At 43.3% G+C, this 22286-nt stretch overlaps 1 protein-coding gene and 1 long non-coding RNA gene across 2 annotated transcripts; both read right to left on the bottom strand.

The window, feature by feature from the left end:
* Window positions 1-5870: 5870 nt before the first annotated feature.
* Window positions 5871-7150, bottom strand: LOC131229485 (uncharacterized). The gene is made up of 3 exons (XR_009163362.1): window positions 7059-7150; window positions 6218-6276; window positions 5871-5961 (listed from the first exon to the last, which is right to left on the bottom strand). It is a non-coding gene; the product is annotated as an uncharacterized LOC131229485 (long non-coding RNA).
* A 6498-nt stretch (window positions 7151-13648) lies between these two features.
* Window positions 13649-16104, bottom strand: LOC131226256 (vacuolar protein sorting-associated protein 32 homolog 2-like). Its single transcript, XM_058222045.1, has 3 exons — window positions 16034-16104; window positions 14015-14129; window positions 13649-13929 (listed from the first exon to the last, which is right to left on the bottom strand). The coding sequence occupies exons 1-3, from the start codon at window positions 16102-16104 to the stop codon at window positions 13744-13746; spliced, it is 372 nt and encodes a 123-aa protein (XP_058078028.1). The 3' UTR covers window positions 13649-13743.
* Between the last annotated feature and the right edge of the window lie 6182 nt (window positions 16105-22286).

Raw genomic sequence — 22286 nt, 5'->3', positions numbered from 1 at the left:
CACCATAAACTGGCTTCCTTCTCAAACATGAAGGAGGCAAGCTCGACCTGCTCAACCTCAGAACAGTGTAGCGGTCTCAGCATCTTAGAGATGCGATCAATCTAGTACTCGGCCTCCTCGGGTCTATGACAACCCTCAAATGTGGGGGGTCGTAAGCGCTGGAATCGCTCAAATGTACCACTCGCACTAGCGCTCCCAGATGGGTGCATAGGTGAAGCAGGTGGAGTCGCCCCCACCGACTGAGTAAAGATGTCAGCCATGAAAGACAGAAACTGCTGCTGCTGCTGCATCAACAGCATCATCTACACAAACCTATCAGGAGACGGAGCAGACAAAGATGCACAGTTCAGCTCGGGAAACGAAGGTGTGACTGGAGGAGCCATAGGTGGAATCACAGGTGTTGGCCCAACACCAGTATGAGACGGGCCCGACTATGGATCCATCTGAGATCGCCTAGGGGAGAAACCCCGACAAGCGACTCGATTAAAGAGAGACGGGCCGAAGTCTTCGAACCCTTAGGAGGCATACCCTACATTCAACAGACGATGCAACCTGTAAGATTCTACATCCACATAATCCACCCACACAACAATCACAGCACAACTTCAACGATAAACAACATACATTCCATTTAACAAAATTATCACAATACAAGAAGTGCAGCATTACATGAATCACGATAGGGAAAGCATGTGAACTAAAACATCTAAAACAGCAAACAATAAACAACTTCCAACTACTATGCCAACAACGACAAACACAAAACAAAGCAAATGATGACTACAACTGCAGCTACTTGTCGGAATCAGGAGATGGAGGCGGGGCACCCTTATCCTGCAAACAACACAGGATAGACTTCAGAGTTCGAGTCACCTTCTTAAACTTATACTTCACAAGACCTCGAAAATCCATGAAATCCTGGCGTAGAATAGCTTGACCTTCCTCAAGCCGAGCGATACGGGCATCCCTGGTAGCCTGATCCGCGCTCTGCTCTGGTGCCACAGGAGGAGAACTCTCACTCGTATCCTGTGCCTCAACCTCTTCCTCGTCCTGCTCTGTTTCTTCTTTAATCTCAGCTCCACCCTCGCTATAACTCTCTTCCTTATCGCTCTCTGTCCCATCCTCACTTTTAGTGGCTTGTCGACAACGAGGCCGAATTTTCATCTGATTTAGGGTCATCTCATTAATGTAGCGAACAGGTATCGACTTTTCTACCCCAAGCCTATAACCAAACTCATGTGCAAGCTTACAAATGAGTCAGCCAAATGGGAGCGATTCGGTCCTCCTGTTCGAACGAGCGATAAGGATAATCTGGCATAAGATGTACGTTGGCACACAGCTTCGCTCCTTGCCCCACCTGATATAGAAAATCTACCATCAGGCGCGTACACTCGCTGCGATTGCTCCACCTTGGATATACATTGAACGTACACATGTGGTGAAGCAAGCGGAAGTCGTCCGTCATGTTGGTAGCTAGAAGGCTTCTATTAGGCTGCCATTCGACCAGACGACCACACAGGAGCCGCGTACGGCGATCCCTCTCGCGCATACTGCCCAAATTCTTCTCACTGGCATGCACCTCACCAAGCGGCATGTTCAGGAGTCAGGATATCAAAGTGACGTTGACCGTGGCCTCCCAACCGCTTCCACAAGGAATCTTAAATTGCAGAGGCTCCAGCGAAGGATCACGAATGTTGGCATAAAAAGCTCGAACGGTGCTTGCATTAGCGCGATATTCACCCTCAAACAAGAGACACCAATCAGCCTTTACAGGCGCTCCAATAATAGAAACTCGCCAAATAGCCATGGATCTACATGAGCCTCAAAAAAGACCCTACGGCCTTCATAGACTCCATAAGATAGCTCCGCCAACAAAGTTCTTCCAATGGGAGCTTGAGGATCAAGGTCCCGCTTGGTCTGAAACTCACGGGTGGCGGTCGTGCTCGCAGCGGCACCTCTCGGCCTCCGTGCACGGGTTGGGCGGCTAAGCCCGGCTTTATCCACAGGCGCTCTCTTCTTCCCTATCAAAGAAAGAAAGGTGGAGATAGAAAATATGGCCATGATAAACTCAAAGAGGGCCATGAAAAATGAGAGAAAAAGGAGAATCGACACCTCAAACCAGAAAAAGCACACCAAACTGATTCAGACGATATGTCTTCGTCAACGGCGACAAGATAACCTAAGGCAAGAATAGAAATGAGCTACATCAACACATAGACTCTTCTAAGCTCTAAAACATATTAGGGTTAAATTAACTTACCCAAGAAGGAACTTAGAATCGCCGGAATAACGATTCAAAAGTGATGGTTTAAGGATATAGAGTAATAGGAAAGAATCTTAAGATGATTCACCAACTTCTCTCTTACTTTTTCTCTCTTTTCCCCTCTCTTTCTTAGCTAGGGTTAGGAAATTCGTATGGAAAAGAGAGTGAGGGTTTTAAGGTCTTTATATAGGCTTAACATTGATGAAAATAGCCCCAGGGCCAAGGTATACTTAGGTATAACCAAATCAGGCCTCTCTCGATCCAACGGAGCACTTCCGGTGGTCCTTTTTTCACGTGTGGTCGGACTTAAGCTCACTGACCATGGATCTAGGTCAGGCTGAGTTTTCGTACCGATCAGATTTACAAATCAGCCGTGGTGGACCACACTCAATTCAACGGTCACCGAAACTCGATCAGGTCCACAAGTATTATGACATACCTGGGCCATCTTCCCTGAACCGAGGGTGAAATTGGGTTAGAATCCAACAGTCAGATTGCTTAAAATCGTCGCGCAAGCGGCACGACTCAGATTTCATAAAATCACATTTAATTTCTCACCGTTCTCACACTCTTCACTCTGGACTCAACCAAATCGACCCAGGACATCATCTGGTCTTGATCTTTGAGGTGATGGTTAAGTCCAACATGGTGACCATAATTGTCTAAGATCATCGCTATCGGACTTTCGACGCGCGGTCCAGGTCTGATCCAAAGCTTCTAAAAATTTCCAAGAGCAACTGGGTTTAGTGTAGAATCCCAGATTTCAGAGTAACATAGCACTAACTATTCTACAGGTTTTGAGTCATGCAGATCAAATTTAAAGTGATTGATGCTAATTTCACAAGCAATCGAGTTTAGCGCTAATTAACCCACAAATAGCTTCTAAGGAAAATAGAGGTAGTACTCGGGTCTTGGCACAAAATTTTTCGAGTCATTACATCAATGCACATTCTCCAACCAGTAGTGATCCTAGTTGGCACGAGTTCATTATTGGCATTGGCTACGATTGTGATTCCAGACTCCTTGGGAACTACCTGAGTTGGACTCACCCATTAGTTATCGGATATTAGGTATATGATACCTACATCTAATAGCTTAAGAACCTCGACCTTAACCACTTCCTTCTTGTTTGGATTTAGTCTACATTGTGGTTGTCGTGAGGTCGTCACATTATCCTCAAGATGAATGCGGTGAGTACAAATCAAAGGATTGATTCCCTTGATGTCTGCAATCAACCATCCAAGGGCTCTTTTGTGCTCAATGAGAGTAGAGATGAGCATACTCTCTTGTTCTTTCTCAAGGTAGAAAGAAATCACCATTGAGTATGTCTCATTTTGATGTAAATAGACATATTTCAAATCAAAGGGCAAAAGTTTTAGGTCAAGCTTTGGTGCCTTGAGGTTAAACGGTAGAGGCACTACATCAGTTTGGGGCAATTCTCCGAATTACGGCCTCCACCGGTTAACTTCAAGTACCGGCACGGTATCCAGCATGGTCCCCATTTTCCTAATCACGTCATCTTCAAAATCATGGGAGTGGGCCAGGCATGTCTCTAAAGGGTCAGAGGATAAGGTCAGAAGTGTTCTATCTTCCACGAAAGAGTCAATCATGTTAATGTCGTAGAAATCATCATCTTCCTCTAACTGTTTACCTGTATTGAAAAAGATATTCAACTTCAATGTCATATTTCTAAAAGACAAACTCATGACTCCATTCCTGCAATTAATGATTGCGTTTGATGTAGTAAGGAATGGGCGACCAAGAATGACTAGGATTTGAGTGCTCATGTCTACGATGGGTTGAATATCCAGGACGATAAAATCTACTAGATAGTAGAATTTGTTAACCTGGACTAACACATCCTCAATTATCCCTCTCGTACTCGAATTGAGTGATCGACAAGTTGTAATGTGGTCCGGGTGGGTTTTAATTCACGTAAACCCAGTTGTTCGTAGACCAAGTATGGGATCAGATTTACGCTCGCTCCTAAATCAAGAAGTGCATGCTCAATGTAGTAATTCCTAATTACACAAGCAATGGTTGGGCTACTGGGGTCTTTGTATTTCTGTGGCACATCTTGCTTTAAGATGACACTCACTTTTTCAGTTAAAAAGATTTTCTTTTAAATATTTTGCCGACTTTTGGTCGTACATAAGTCTTTCAGAAATTTGGCATATGAAGGTATTTGTTTAACCGAATCCAGTAAAGGGATGTTAACCTTCCACTACTAGAAAAATGTGGCAAAGACTATGGATAAAAACCATAGCTAAATGCATATTGCCACGGTTATAGTTCGTAGCATGGCCATAGCAATTGGTGGTGTAGCTAAAGGTCAAAAAGCTATAGCTACGGATGTAATTCGTAGCAATAGATATCAATAGCTACAGATTATATCCATAGCTATACTTTCTATAGTGAAATGGACATACAGCTACAGATAATATTTGTAGCTAAAAGTAGAATGAAATCCGTAGAAATACAATGAAGTTATCAATAGCTACAGTTTTCAGAACAAGAGCTATGACTAGTATCCGTAGCTACTTAAAAAATAAATTATAACAATGGTGTCTGTTACCATTACAAGAACCTGCTGTGATTGATCAACTCATCTAAGCTAATGCAATTAATGCTGCTAGGAATAGTACATAAAATTGAATTAGGAAAGAAAACGATGCATTCATATTATAAATAGTAATCAAATCATACAATGCATCCTACATTCACATTTCTAAATAAACAAATTTCATAATACAACAAATCACCGGTTGCAAGTCTAATAGGAGCAGAGATCGTCCAAATGCAAGATCGTCTAATTTCCTTGTCAGCTCCTGCACCACAATAGTATGGCCCCTGCAAAAACCGACACACATAGCCTCAACTCTAGTAACATGAGAGAAACAGAAACCGTCCATTTCAAATCAATAAGAAGGAAGAAACATTTAGAAGGTTCCATGGCCAGAATGTCTAATGTGCTTATCATTCATCATACAAGTACAAAATCCGCTCTTCTCCACCGTGTTCATTCAATAACCGAAGGACCTATGGAAATAACATCTTCATCAGGTTGGAATTCGTTGGGTCAAGTAGAAGGTAGGGTCTACTTGAGGTCAGGTTAAGCTCAGGTTGACCCTCAACCCAGTGCAACCCGCTGGAGTTGCACCCCTCCAATCTCCCAACACAACATCCCTCTTACGCAACTTGAGACCCCTGCCCATGAAAGTACATTTCCCTTGGCCTATGCAAAAATCAATTCTAGAGATATCTAAATCTATCTTTGTCCAACATAAGGGGAAAAAGATTATTACCAGGTAAGCATGATTGGACCTTAAGGATATACACATAATTATTAGCTAGTGAAACTTCTACTGTTAATACATTTTAAGGAGCCACTACTTACACCACCCTTCACTGTATATATACAACCTCTTCTTCTACTTATGTAAATAGTAAGATATTGTACTATAATATTACAAAAAGTAGCAAATGGGTTCGCCTATCAAACTGGGTGGATGTAAATTAGTTCTTGTTTTTATTAAAGTATGAAGCAAATAAATGAATTTATGCACACTGTTTATGCCTTTATAACTGCTAGAAAAAGGAGAGGAGCAACCTTTGGAGGAAGTCGTTTGATGAAGAGCAGCAGTGTCTGTAAAATCAAATTTGAAAACTGTGGTCCAATTGGTGTGTATTCCAATAACCTAAAGTAAAGATTTCATGTCATTGGTTGGGACAATAAATAAAGGGAAAAGCTAAAGCTACAACCACCTTTTAAACTGCTAAATAAACCCTCCTAGTTTCAGTAATACAATAATACAACCTTGAACCATTGTATAACCAAAAGTAGAAAGGATTAGTAATTAGGTATGTTAATGGCTTCCTAAATAAAAGTGTCAGAAAAACAAACAGCTCAAATTAATCATAGCAAACATCTACAATCAAATTGGCAGGAATTACCTTTCAATGTCATCTAGGATGATGATGCTCAATGGAGACTTGTAAGAATCCTTAAATACCTGACCAGAGGATGTTATAAGGTTGTTTAAAGTTGTCTCTTAAAGAAGAAACATCAAAGTGGCTATGGATAACCAACTCAAAAAGATAAAACAAGAATGATGCAATAGCCTCCCAAAACCCTAGTTCTGAGAATTAAGATGGAAAACAGGCCAAAGCCACACTTCGACCAGTCCTAACCATCCTACGATGGCCATCAGATAAAATGATAGAAGTCAAACTGAGTGAGCAAAATCAGACGGTTAACATTTGTCTAATTATTGTGCTTTTCGTATATGAATCACCCTTGATGGGGCATATGACTAATAGGGTGTGGATTTCCATGAACACCCCATTATGGATGTAGCAAGGCCAAGTCACACACTAATAGTCCTAACTGTCTTGTCGATGGCCATCAGTTTGTTTGAACTCTTATTCAACCTACAAGTTACAATAAGCACAGAGCATGCTAAAAGATAGATAATAAATGTTTTTAGCAGGAAAGACAAACAATGAAAAGCTCAACTGGGAGCATATGGAAGAATTTTTGGGAGAGAGTGGGATTCTTATAGTGTTAAAATAATAAATGTTTTTAACAGGAAAGACAAACAATGAAAAGCTCAACTGGGAGCATATGGAACAATTTTTGGGAGAGAGTGGGATTCTTATAATGCTCAAATAATAAATGTTTTTAGCAAGAAAGACAAATAATGAAAAGCTCAATTGGGAGCCTATGGAAGAATTTTTGGGAGAGAGTGGGATTCTTATAGTGCTCAACTACTGAAAACAAGTCATATCTTCACACCTGAACAAGTGCATCAGGTCGAGAGTCAAAAACAATCAGGAGAATGCCCAAGGGACATGATGTCTTCTCTAATGTGATCCCCTCTGCAATCTGGATACAAAGCTATACTTGAGAATTTTAAAGAGAACGGTGGTGTGACGCCCCAAACCCGAAAATCAGATTCACAGGAATCTTGATCGCCAAATCCGGTGTCGACAGCCTCCGTAGTACCCCATTCTCGGCTCCTAGCGTCCAGACACCAGATTCTAATCCTGGGATCCTACAAAGAGGATTTTCCGACGTACATTTAAATCGTAATAAGCATAACCACAAGATTACCCAATTCACAAAGGCAACATCATCATCACATATCTACTAATATAATCATTTGAGTACAATGCTAAAAGGAAATACATAAATCGAAAATCAAGCTCCAAAAGATCGCTGCCCGCTCCAAGCTCAACACTGCTGCAACCTAACATCACCTGCATGCATCTATCATGCATAAGCTTATAGAAAGCTTAGAGGGTGGTGTAAATGTGTGCATAAGGTAAGGTCTAAGTATGCAATACAATGACATAAATCATACAATGGAATAAATGGAAATACTGACAAGATACAATATTAGAGTAAGCGGAATACAGATCAGCTATACAAAGGAGGAGTCAAAGAGAGCCAAATATCATATGCTGAGGGTATAATGCAATATGTAAATCCTGCTAAGTCCGTTTAGGCCATATAAGTGCAAAAACATAGTAACCCAAAATGCTAGGTACTGCAGATCCAATGTAATATGCGGTGCGAATGAAATGACCATACTGGAGTGTGAAGTCAGGATGATAGTATGTAGTATCGCAGGCTACGGGGTCTACCACAAGGGACTTCTATCCAAACCAGTCTCATACCTAAATTTGGATAGTCAGACTCAATGTGGTAAACTCCTGATCTTAAGTTAGTCACGTGCCCAACCGAAATCCTGGCCATGCGAAGGTACATGTAATAAATAGTTACGCATCACCAACCCGAGTGGATAGTAAATGAATGAATATGCAATTCCTGCTCAATAAGTCCACATATCAATACGATTTCTCTCTGGAGAATCACCGGGGTCTATTACACTCCAAACCAGATTGCTGCCCCATCACGCGTAATAAGGTGAGTGGAAGAGACCTCACTATCTGCCTGCCAATATCAGGCCCGGCTCGTCAATAGTAGACCCATTCCTCAAGTTGGTTAGACTCAGCTTAGCATTACCCCCTCCTCTTGGGCAGGTAAGGTCGTACCTCCTTCCAACCGACCACGACACAGTATATGACTCGGCCTAACGGTATACGGCCCTCATGCGCTCATGCATCCACTCGGTCTAGATGTTGGAGCAACCTCTGGAACCAAGAGGGTTTAGGGACTTTCACCCAGGGATATCTATAACACCCCATGTAGAACAGATTTTCGGTGCCCCATCTGACCATCCACGAAATACCTTTGGAGCCTATGACACTGATGCCGCTAGGGCGTACAATAATCACAACATATAATGCAAGATGCATGAGTCATATAAATTAACCATGCATCAATCCTACGCATACCATGTACTCATGTGAGACAATTTACGCCTATCAGGGAGTCTCATAACAACATGCCCAATGACATATGCAATGATCAACTACATCTCATAACAAACATGTAGATGATGCGTATGAGCATGTATCGTGATGCTCTGCTGTCACATACTCATAATCGGCATCAATAACCAGCACCGACAATTGGCATCGACAATCGGCCTTGACAATATGGACATTTAACTAACATTGCCCCTAAGGAGTGGCCCACATAGAGCCTATCATATAGTGGGACCCATGGGCTCACACAAGGGCCTAATACACATCACGATGGGCCTCATATAAGTCTCAATAATCGGCCACAACAATCGAAATCAGCCTCAACAATCGGAATCGACCTATACAATCAGCCTAGACAATCGGAATCAGCCTATACAATCGGCCTCGACAAATTGGAATCGATACTCGGCCTCAATAATTGGAATCGGGCTATACAATCGGCCTCGACAATCGAAATCGATCGATAATCAGAATTGACAAATCGGTCACATCAATCAGAATCAGCAATCGGTCCCGACGATCGGAATTGATCGATAATTAGAATCAGCAAATCGGTTACGTCAAACGGAGCCTGCAATCGGCTATGACAATTGGGATTGATCGATAATCAGAATCGGCAAACCGGTCATGACAATCGGGATCGATCGATAATCAGAGTCAGTAAATCGGTCACATTAATCGAAATCGACAATCGGCTACGACAATCGGGATCGATCGATAATCAGAATCGGTAAATCGGTCACGACAATCGGAGCCACGGAAATCGAGATCGATTGATAATCAGAATCAGTAAATCGATCATGTCAATCGGAATCGGCAATCGGTCATGGCGATCGAAATCGATCGATAATCAGAATCGGCAAATTGCTCACGTCAATCGGAATCGACAATCGGTCATGACGATCGGAATCAATCGATAATCAGAATTGGCAAATCGATCACATCGATCAGAATCGGCAAATCGGTCAAGTCAATCGAAATCGATAATCGATCACGACGATTGGAATCGATTGATAATCAGAATCGACAAATCGGTCACATCGATCGAAAAGGTAAATCAGTCAAGTCGATCAGAATCAGTAAGAATAGGCTTAACAATGCCTAAGGGAATGTCATAATGAAGACATCTAGCCATCATTGCCCATCAATGTGGACATCTAACCAACATTGCTCCCAAGGAGTGGCCCACATAGGGCCGAACATATAGTGGGCCCGTGGCCTCACACAAAGGCCTAATATGCAACGCAGTGAGCATTACTCAAGGCCACATATACACAATAGGTGGGTCTTGCTCATGGGCCTCAAATACATGACATATGGGCCCTGCACATGAGTCTCGAATACATCAAATAGGCCATGCATCATGGGCCCAATACACATCACAATGGGCCTTGACCATGGGCCATAAATACATCACAATGGGCCTTAAATACCAGGCCTCATATATCAACTGGGCCTCATTACATGGGCCTAACAATACAAACAGGTGGGCCCCGCCCATGGGCCAAAATACATCATGATGGACCTCATGGATGGGCTGCACCAATGGTCCTCATATACATCAAGTCAGCCGCATCGACGGGTCGCACCAATGGTCCTCATAAAGGTCGAGTGGGCCGCATCAACGGGTCGCACCAATGGGCCTCATAAATGTCAAGTGGGCCTCATCAACGGGCCGCACCAATGGGCCTCATAAATGTCAAGTGGGCCGCATAAATGTCAAGTGGGTCACATCAACGGGCTGCTCCAATGGGCCTCATAAATGTCAAGTGGGCCACACCAATGGGTCGCATCAACGGGCCGCACCAATGGGCCTCATAAATGTCAAGTGGGCCGCATCAAAATCATTTCAATAATTGGTGGTGTAACATGTGTATCACGGCACGCATGACCCACGTATGATGATCAACATTGTCCAAACATTGTCCAGGTAAATCAATATTGTTCAAACATTATCCATGTCAATCGGCACCATCCAAACATTTTCTGTGTAAATCAGTGCCATCCAAACATTTCCAGCACCGTCCAGCATAATCTGGATGGTGTGGATGAAATAAATACATCATGGGGTCCCATGCTGGTGAAACAGATGGACAGTTAGGAGAGATGCATGCATCCCGGTGGGCCCTCACATAAATGGACAGTTTGGATCAAATCCATACATCCTAGGTAGGTCCACGTCCCACGTCTGGATGAATGGACGGTTAGGATATAGCATATATATCATCTGTGGGGCCCACGTCCATTCCACCTGGACGGACGATCTGATATAACTCATACAACGTGGTGGCACACGTGACCTGGACGGTCTAGATGGTCCCATACGTCATGATGGACTACCACTATCAATGGACGGTGTGAAAAGAATACATACATCTAGGTAGTCCACGTGGATGAAATCCATGGACGGATGGAATAGATGAAGTAAAGGTGGGTCCCACATGGGGCCCACCAAATATATATGTTATATGTATATATATAATATAATATCTTTGTTTATTTAATCAAATAACAGCTCCAGCACCCACAGACTTACTGAAGTCCATGCGGATGGACGGTTTAGATTAAACCCCTATCATCAAGGTGGGCCCCACCCCCACACATACGGGGTGGGCCAAGCCCTCTTAAACAGATGGACGGCATGGATATACTATGAATATAGCAAGGTGGGGATCCACCGTCCCAACCAAGGACGGTGAGGATCGAACCATACATCATGGTGGTCCTCTCAACAGCGGATGGTGTGGATCTCACTCCAGGGAGGTGGGTCCCACATATTGCTGACATCAGAAGCAACTGCTGCTGCTGCAGCAGAGCAGATGCATGGCGTGGATGAAATCCACATCTTAGGTGGGTCTCACCATCCAGATTTACTGGATGGTGAAGATACATCACATACATCATGAGGGGTCCAGGAGCGTGGCCTACTAGAGATTTGAATTTGCCACATTTAGATGGTGTGGATGCACCACACGTGCACAACCTATGGGGCCCACGACCTGGATGATCTGTCATAGCACAACATCGCTATGCAACCCACCGTCCAGTAGTCTAGATGGTGGAGGTACAACACATATATAATGGTGTGGTCCACGGCTTAGGTGGACGGACAACGTGGATGCAATCCACACATCAGGTGGGTCTGCAAGTGTGGCCCACCTCAGCTCAAAGATGGGGCTGATATTTACATTTTCCCTTCATTTGGGACTGTCCAGACGGATGGGCAGCAGGCCTATCCACTGGACAGGCAGCGAGATGGATTCCACCACCAGCAGATGGTGTGGATCATGCATCAAGGTGGGCCATGGAATATGGGATGAGAAGGAGAGATAGAGAGAGAGAGGCACACGTGAGGCAGGGGAGCTCCGCCACTACAAGCTCCCCTAGATCTTACAATGTATCAAGGTGGGTCCCAAAATAGGTGGGCCCTACATCAAAAACCACAATCTAGAGCTACGCACACCCACCTTTGATCTCTTCTTCCTTCTTCCGCCAATGTGACCTAGAGTTACAAGTGGATGATTTCAACGGTCAAGATGATCATTGGATGGTGGAGATGGGAGGTAGGAAAGTGGGCCACACAAGCTCTCTCCCATGGAAGCTTGGATGTGAGTTGCTCTCATGGAGCTTGAGAGAAAATGAGAGAGAAATGAGAGAGAGAGAGAGGTGATAGGTGAGAAATGTGAGTGATGGATAGGTGTACTTGATGGGTGGAGAGAGTGAGAGAGAGTGTTGACTTTAGGGGTTGCTTGGGGATGGGTGTTTGTACTTGACATGATGGGATAGGGTACTTGACACTTGATGCGATTGATGGGACATTCTTTTGGGATTGCAACGCGCGGCATTTCCCTTGAACTAAACGCGGGCCACATCTCCTAGCCCGAGTATCGCCTCGGCGCGCGAGACACGGCATCGGAATCGCGGTGATGGCCCAGTCGCACTGGTACAAGTCTCGGGTTGAGCTGACTCTGATATACGGAACAAAACTTAGGATCGCAAGCAAACGCCGATTATAGGTCGTAGGTTGCCGAAATTTGACAAGGAGGATCGCGGGAATCTATAGAATAGTACGGACTATGATACAGGTCTTACAGGTGGCCAGTACAAAAAAGCAGAAGGATATGAGCTAATCTATATTATAACCATTCTGCAGTTTCTAAAGCAACCTCACCCTAGAAGAATGCCAATTAAGAGACATAAAACTTATAACATTGGGAAGGAAAGATTAAACAAACCATTCCCCTTACTCTTCAAAACATAACCAATCAGCTCTTCCATGTCTGCATGTACACGGATGGATTTTGACAGAATTGAGATCAGCAAAAGAATAAACTTATATAGATTGGACTCGATGAAAAGAACACAATCCTTTAAAAAGCCAAATGACCTAGAAAGCTTTCAAGAAACAAAGAGAATATTACCATTCTAGAACAACATCCACACGAAACAAATTTGAAAGTTAGAATATTAAACTTTTTCAATGTAGGAGAAAATCTAGACATGAGTAATAGGATCTAAAATATAAAAGTCATCCATTGGACAAACTTCAGTAATTCAGATATGCCTTGCCTTTCTTGGCTTTAGAGTCAAGTGTGATAGTAATGATTTGTCATATCCAGCCTGCTGTGTAGCTGCAACATCGGCTTCATTCTCAATAGTGATCTACTTCTCATTTGCATCCAGGGCATCAGCAATGTCCAGTAAAAATTTTCTTCGGTCTTGCAAAGATAGGCCCTGCAATGAAAAAAATTGCACATTTCACACTCAGATAATGAGAATAACTTTCTCCAAGAACAAAAAAAGACAGCATGCTTTATACATTTAGGAGTTAAAAGAAGGGACATGATTAAACTTTAAAGAGTTACACATGTAACGGCTACTAAAAAATGCAGAAAAAGAAAGGGGAAATTTTCAAACACAAGAATGCAACCCTTGACATCAAGGGAAATAATGTGACGTTACCTGATGTCGCCTTGGACTGAGTAATCTACCACCCTCGTTTACAGTTTTTTTCACTTTAATGGATACCACAAGAGTATTAGAGACCCCAAGAAGTCGATGAAGGAGAAGAACCGAAACAAACCTAATCAAAGAGCCATCTCTACCTGTAATGCTGCAAGCTCATCTTCCTCAGCAGTATTTTTTTGAGGAGTAGGGCGAGCAGGTTGCCTGGCTGCTTGCACTGGAGCGGCGGGGGCAGTTGTGGCATGCTGAAGAAGTTGTTCCTCCAACTCAGCTCCCTCCAATTCCTCAAGCTCTACCTCTAGTTCATCCTAACATGGTGAAAAGATTATATTCAGAATCTCCATCTAGAAAAAGTAAATGGACGAATGAAGATTTATGTGAGGATGAACGTACTTCATCAAAATCAGTTGCTGTGCTAATAGGAGTAGACAGTGCTTCCTGAATCTGTTTCATGTTCTCAATCTGCTCATTGATCTCATCCATTGTCTTGTCCACATCATTAAGGTTTCTGTAAAATAAAACACCATTATGGAATTATTGAAACCAGTTTTTGCAATATACGAGTAGAGTGAAAATTTCCATTTACAACTAAGAATTGAAATTCACATGTGTGCAAAGTGCTGTCATCTCAAAACACCATTAGGCCATAAGAAAGTGATTTCAAATGCAATGGGTAAGTGGTTGAAGAATCCTAAACTGGATGTTCGTGTATCACGATTTAGCATTGGAAGAGGAGAAAATTTTCACTAGAACTAGGTATCGGAATTTGAATATGTGCAAAGTGCTACCATCTCCAATCTCGAGGTGCTGCATTGCATTGGGGAAACATTTGAAGAATCTTGGACCAGATGTTTGTAAATCATGATTACCTGGTTGCCATTTAAATCCCTCATTTTGGAAGGCAACCGCTCTTTATTTTCAATGCGTACAGATATACGGCCAACATTATAAATCAGAAAACTTCAGATGTTTAAAAACATAAGTTTTCTTTATTGGTTTAAAGGGTTTGTTTGAACTTTAAAAAGGGTCTATAGGCAACACGCTTCACCTTAAGTGAAATTAGGGATTCCTTGTAAATCTGAATCTGAGAAAACTATGAATCTCCAAATGCATATTTATTAATCATTGAAGATAAAGAAAGAATCAAGCTACTCACCTACACAACAAGAAGGAGACAAGAAAGAATCTGAACCTCTCTTTCTGCATATCTTTTGTTGGGGCAAAAAACTAGTGCATCTTCTTCCATCCTATCACCTACACAAGAAGGAGACAAAGGAGACCCTAGCTAGAGCCGGGGACCCTTCGATGCTAAAGTCAAGGACAAGATCATGTGAGAGGATTGTTTGGAATAGTTTTTTCATACCTTTCACCTTGGAGGTCTCATGTATTTATAGGAATGAAAGAATCCCATCGTGCAGGGATTCTTCTACTGATATCTTGGAGATTCGATATTAATCCATTTTTGGACTCCATCTAATCCCGAGATCTTCGGGATCGAGGATCCTTTTATTAGATTTTCGAGGTGGTGTTCTCATTTACACCATCTTTTCCTTGCTTGGCTCGGTCTTAACCGACTCTAGAGATGAATGTGTCTCGACTAGGTACAAGGATAAAATTGTTCACCTTCTGTCAGATGAAATGGAACTGATTTGTAATCGGTATTCTCTCTTGATTCGATAGCCGACTCTGTAACCGACTTAGATATGGATTGGTTTTATGGTCGGTCGGGTGGCTTCTGAGCTTCCGGCCTTAATCGGCCTCTTTAGATGTTGCTACCTCATTTATCGAGTCAACATTATGCATCTTATGTACTCTGCCTTGTGGCTTATGACTTTGTAAGTCTCAGTCAGGATTCGTATCATGCAATCTGGGCTAAGTCTCTCCTTTAGGCATTTAGTTTACTTGCCTTGGTCCAGCTTGTTGCCTCGGATTCCCAAACGGTATCAGTTAAGTTGGTCCATTCCATGGCTGAGTCTCTAGACTTGTTCTATGTTTTCCCCAACAGTAAGCCCCCTACTCCTTGCATCAACGTTGTTGACGTTATGGAGTAGAGAGTCGTTGAGTTGACTTGAGCTGTGACTGACTTTATTGTGGATCAGTTAATGCTCACAGGAGTCTTACATCATCCAGAGCATGCGACGGTTCGTTGATCAAGGCCGCACGAGCGAGTAGCCATCAGAGTGCTCTTTCTCGCGAATAGGTGCTAGACACGTGGTGAGGGTGATGCTTGAGTCGTCCAAAACATGCCACATGCCGGGCGGGGGAGTTGAAGTGACCGTCAATGTGACTCCTCCTTAAATGCCCTTACCACATGGTACGGCCATAAAGGAGGAGCGGGACGCTTCTCTCCCATTTTCATGCGTAATTTTCTTCTTCCCTGATTTCCCTCTTCACAATTTTCACATTTTTCACAAATTTCGCCCTTCATTTCTGATTTTCGCTTCCTCATTTGCCTCTTTCTCAGTCATTCTGTTTGTCTCCATTGAGTTTTTAACTCTCTCCCTCCCTTTGTTTTCAGTTTTAGTAGCAATGCAAGGTTCTTCGAGCCCGCGAGAGGGAGTTTCTAGTGACGAAGGCGAAGCGAGGCGTCTCTGGGACATTTCGGAATCACCTTCGTTATTGGTGGAGATAGTTGTAGGCACCAATACAGCTTTTCAGCATTCTAAAAGGACAGTAAAATTCTCGGTGAAGCATTCTATTTCTGTAGGTCCTTCCTGCGGAGGAACATCGTTGGCGACTGTCGCTGGCAGACCCAATCCTCCTGGAGAGGAAATAGAAGAAGAGGATGAAGAGGCGGAGGGAGTCAGTGAGTCAATCTCCACCCAGAGATCGGTAAAGGCTACTGAGTTGGTGACCAAGGGAGGGGAGGCTGGAGATGAGTAGAAGGGTCCCATTCCCTCAGTTTTAACTAAGGCAGATCTGAATAAGATCAGGGCCGGTTACCATGTCCCGGACTCGGTCATCATCTGCCTCCCTCTTCCGAGTGAGTTACCCGAACGCCCCCGTGATGGGACGGTCGCTATTTTCTAAGTCGCTTTACAATGTGGCTTGTGTCTGCCCCTTCAGGGGATAACTCGGGATCTACTTTCCTGACTTTAGATTGCGCCTGGGCAAATAGTTCCGAACGGATGGAGGAACTTGTTCGGATGCTCGGTGCTATGGGCTGAGACAGAGCAACCCCCACTGACTATCGATGAGTTTCTCCATTTGTTTCAAGTACAGCCGAACCCTCAATAGCCCGGTTGGTACTTTTTATGTGCTTGGTGGAACAAGGGTGGACCTTTGATAACTAACCCACCTGCCTCCAGCAAGCACTGGAGAGATAAATGGTTTTGGGCGTGTGGTCGCTGGGAGACTGCCGAATCAGGGCCCATCGAATCTTGTGTTCCTCGGGTGTTCTCCCAAGTAGGTGACTTGGCATATCTTTCTCCTCTATCTCCTCATACCATTTTGTCTTTGAGTTTGACTGAATGTATTTCGCAGATATCCTTAAGCGAAGGCCGAGCTTGGAGTAGGCGCTTTAACTCAGATGAAGGAAAGGCTAAGGGGCAAGCCACTCCGGCCATCCCAACCGTGATAATCCCCGAACTGAAAGAAGGGGTGGAAGTGGCGGACACAATGGATCCCTAGCCTTAGGTGGCTCCTGAGCCAGGACTTGTTGCCGAGTAGGTTCCAGAGCAAACGGGGGAGCAAAGGAGACGGGGGCCCTCAGGAGGGGAGACAACTCAACAGGAGATATCGATCTTCCAATGGGCCGTGTCGGACATGGTCCCCTGGGCAATTTCCCATGGGAGAGAAAAAGAGTTCACTGCCCTTTTCGAAGCTCCCTAGAGGCGGACTCTCTCTCACATAGCGAAGATACTTCTCGAGGTAAGACTCAAACTTTGCGCTTATCTCGCTGATTCCTTCGAGCTTAATCTGACTTCACATTTTCCCTTTGTAGTTCGCTCCTTGTGTGCTCAGGACTCGCTCGGATCTGGCCGATGCTCAGAAACGAGCAGCGGAGGTGGAAGCACAACTCGCTGCTGTCGTGACTCGGCTCAATATAATAACTGGCAACTTAGGGCTTGCCAGGAAGGCTGTTGATGATGCTAGGGCCGAGGGTACTCGTTTGGCCTCGCAATTACAAGAGGCCTGGGAAGAGAGTCAGTGGAGTCGTCAGGCCCTATCTCTTTCGGAAGAGAAACTGTCTCGGCTCAGGACTGAGACTAAAGCTGTCATTGATCAAGCCAAGGTCCAGGCCGTAAAGGCCTTTCTTGAGTCCTGCGAGTAATTGGAGGAGCAGGATCACTTATATCAAGATGGTTACATCAAATGTATCGAACTGATGAAGCAATCTTTCCCCGACCTTGACCTTTCGGGATTTGATGAAAATGCCTTTGAGTGTGAAGGTCCAGAGACCGAGGCAGTGGGGTCTGCTGATGCTGCGGCTAATCTTGAGGTCACTTCTGAAACTACCCCTGAGGTGGCGTCAGAGGTTGCTCTAAGTGGCGACAGCAGCTAAGTCTGAGCCACCTCCTGTGTTAGCTCCTGATGGACCTTCAAGCTTAATTTTGGATTGCAAAGCGTGTCAAGCACTTTAAGCACACCAAGCTTCGGGCACTTTAAGCACACTAAGCTTCAAGGCAGGCTTGAGAGCATCTGCAACCGAGAGGGGACATCGCATGTTGCGGCCGACTCTTTTTGCCTTTATCTTTGTTATTCCATCAATGTAATTCTAAAGTAGAAACTAATGTGATGTAAAACTCATACTGATGAATGAATATACTTGGTTTTCTTATTCATTTGACTCAGCTTACATGTTCCTCATTCTTTGCTTGATTGAATTTTTCAATTGCTCAATGGCCGAGCTAGGGATAATAGATTTTTAGATGCTCGGCATTCCAATGATGGGGAAGTAAATGCCCAGTTAGATCTTTCAACCGATACGTTCCAAGTCGGATGGTGCTCGAGACTATATAGGGTCCTTCTCAATTGGGTCCCAGTGTGCCCGCACCACCTTCCTTAGTATTCAGGAACATTTTTCAGAGGACCATGTCTCTTACTCGGAAGCGTCTAACCTCGACTTGAGCATTATAGAACCGAGCTACTTATCATTGCCGAGCTATCATCCGTAGGCAAGCCACCTCCCTTTGTTCTTCCAAAAGGTTGAGTCTAAGAGCCAGTAATTCTTCATTCTGTCACTCATTAAATGAACTGACCCGAGTTGAAGGCAGTCCGATCTCAACTAGAGTGACAGCCTCCAATTCATATGCAAGGGAGAAGGGAGTTTCTCCCGTGGCCGTTCGAGTAGTGGTCCTGTATGCCCACTGTATTTTAGGAAGCTCTTCGGCCCATGCTCCTTTAGCTCGGTCGAGTTTGGTTCGGAGGTGCTGTTTAATAATCTTGTTGACTACCTCAACTTGTTCATTCGTCTGAGGATGATGGGGGGACGAGTAAACGTTTCTGATTCTGAGATTATCACACATCTCCCGATACCGCCTGTTGTCAAACTGCTTCCTGTTGTCGGTAACCATGGTCTGAGCTATCCTAAATCGGTAAACGATGTTTTTCCATATAAAGTCTATGATCTTTTGTTCAGTTATTTTAACCAATGGCTCGGCTTCGTCCCACTTTGTGAAGTAATCTACCGCAACAACGGCAAACTTGGTCTGGCCTTTCCCCAAAGGGAGTGGTCTGATGATGTCGATTCCCCATTGTGCAAAAGGCCAGGGGCTGACCATAAGGGTCAAATCCTTAGGTGGCTATCTCGGAATGGCCACAAATCATTGGCATTTGTCACAACTTTGGAAGAGCTTGTGAGCATCGTGCTGAATGGTCGGCTAATAGTACCCTTGTTGCAAGACCTTCGATGTAAGTGATCGTCCTCCCGAGTGATTTCCACAGATCCCTTCGTGGATCTCTCGCAGTATATAATCGGCTTCATCGTAATTTAGGCAGCGTAGTAAATGTGCGAAAAATTCTTTCTTATACAACACTCCATTAAGTATGGTGTAACGAGAGCCTCGGATCTTCAATCGTCGGGCCTTGACGCGATCCTCAGGTAACTTTCCACTATCGAGATATTGGACGATTGGGTTAAGCCAAGTAGGTTCTGAGTCGATTGAATGAATGGTCAAGCTAGGCGGGTCGACGATACTCGACTTAGCGACATACTCAATCAAATAGACCTAGGTATATCGTCTTCGTCAGCAGAGGCAAGCTTCGCCAATAAGTCAGCCTTAGCATTTTCTGTTTGCAAGATCCAAGTGATAATACATAGTTGAAAACCATCGATCAATTCTTTAGCTTTCTTCATATATGTTTTTAGTTGATCTTTACGTGTTTGATACATGCTAGTGACCTAATTGACTACCAATTGTGAGTCATTGAATACATTGAGATGAGTAACACCCATGCTGTTTGCCAGTCGAAGGCCGAGCAATAAGGCTTCGTATTCTGCTATATTGTTCGAGGCTTGAAATTCAAGTCTTAAGGCATATTACATGTAGGTCTGATCGGGAGTTTTCAGGATGACTCCTGTCCCGTTTGCCTTATAGTTGGAGGAGCCATCGACATAAAGCTTCTAGGGGGTTGGGTCGGGTGATGACTCGAGAGAAGCAGTTGTCGACTAGTTGGCTAGCTGATCTATAGGCTCGATAGGTGAATTGGCTTGCGGTGTAACTTCAACTATGAAGTCAACCACAGCCTGGCCTTTAACAGCTACCGTCGCCTTACATTGAATGTTGAATTCATTGAGCTCGATTCCCCATTTCATTAGTCGGCCGGATGCTTCCGGTTTTTGAAGGATCTGATGTAGTGGGAGATCGGTCATGACAATGATAGTGTGAGCTTGAAAGTATGGCCGAAGTCGTTGGGAGGAGACAACTAAGACTAGGGCCACCTTCTCCAGGGGTGGATATCTGGTTTCTGCCGGTAATAGTGCTTTACTGATGTAATACACCAGTAATTACTTTCTTTTGTGCTCGTGTATCAAAGTGTAAGTGCTATAGTTTTATGATCCTTTGGTTGTCAAATTTTGTGGTGCCAAAACAACAATCTATGTCTTGTGTAGCTCTTTGGTATATATGATCAAGACATTGCATTACCTCTCTAAACACTTTGCTTCAAGTCAAGAATGAAGAACTACTTCAAACCATTTCAAGAAATGCAAGTACAAGCTACAACGGAAGAAGTGATCTTGTTCAAGACCCAAGTCAAGTGTAATTCAAGCTACAAGAAGTATAACTCAAGATTAAGTGTAATTCAAGCTCCAGAAGATCTCAAGATCAATGTTACATCAAGGAGAGAGATCTCAAGCTTCACAATCTTCAAAGGTCAACTATCATCTGAAGAAATGAAGTCTCAATGATCATACCTCACTTTCAAAGTATGATTGACCTTATATTGACCTTAGGGTAGGTCATTTTATATACATAATTCAAATTAAATTACTTTACATGTATTTGGACTATTCTAAGACTAGTCTTGAACTCTGTTGACTAGTCCTAGCTCTGGCTCGACCAGTCCAAGAAATTCCTAGACTAGTCCTAAGTTGTTACAAATTTTCAAAATTTTTTGGTTGAGCTACGACCAGTCCTGGACTCTGTTCGACTAATCATGTGAACAGTGCACGACTCGTCCTATGACCAGTCCTGGACCTATGACTCAAATTCTAGCAATTGTTCCTAGTTTCTCACGACCAATCATAGGATGCTCACGACCAGTCATGAGGGCTCACGACCAGTCATGGACACCCTACGACCAGTCGTGAAACGGTTTTATCCGATCGCGCTTAAAATTTCAAAAATCTATTCTTCTACGACCAGTCGTAGTGTCCTTAGGACTAGTCGTAGATGAGATTTCTGCAACTATAAGTAGAACACGAATTTCAGAGTTTAATATTGAATTTCAAGTAAAATAAAGGCATCACTTTGAGATAAGTTTGTGTTCATTTTTAAGTTACATTGTACATATTTAATATTCTCTTTTGTTAGATTTATTAATTTGATTTTGTTTCTATATTCCAATTTGAATTGAAAAGTGGAATTGTTGTATTCCTTCTTCTTGGAATCAAAATCAAATATAGCTAGCCCAACTGGTTTAATTGAAAATCAATTAGAACCTAGAACCATTTTAAAGTGAGTATTGGACATTGAACTTCCACATTTGAACTTCTACTCCGATTGGTTCTTCCAGGCTGCTACAATAGGAGAAATCTAGGTATTTTACTGTATTGTAAATTTCCTTCATTTTAATTTTTGTTTGAGATTAAGCCTGAAAAATCTCAATCTAGTGGTTATCTGAGGAGAGCCAGAAAAACTCAGAAATAGGGTTTTAAAATTGTGTAAGCCCATTTGAAAGACACAATTGTGAGGGTTTTAGGTGAACCCGCGAAACCTATTTTCATAATCAACACTAATATCCCCTGTGTGAGGATATTAGGAGTGGAGTAGCAAGCTGTGTGGCTGTTGTTTAATAGTTGGTGTACACACAAGCAAACCACTATAACTCTCTGTGTTTTGTGGATGTGTGAGTTATATTTCCTATCCTTTATCATTCAAGTTTGTGGAATATATGTGTGTATGTGAATGTTGTAATATTTACATTTCATGCACTATGGGGAATGTTGTAATAATTTAGATTTAAATTCTTGTAATTTATTTCAATTCCTTGCTATTTATTT

Source organism: Magnolia sinica, chromosome 2 (genome assembly GCF_029962835.1).
Source record: "Magnolia sinica isolate HGM2019 chromosome 2, MsV1, whole genome shotgun sequence".
Classification (NCBI taxonomy): Eukaryota; Viridiplantae; Streptophyta; class Magnoliopsida; order Magnoliales; family Magnoliaceae; genus Magnolia; species Magnolia sinica.
The sequence above is the reverse complement of the archived record's forward strand: the minus strand, read 5'-3'. Positions and strand labels throughout refer to the sequence as shown.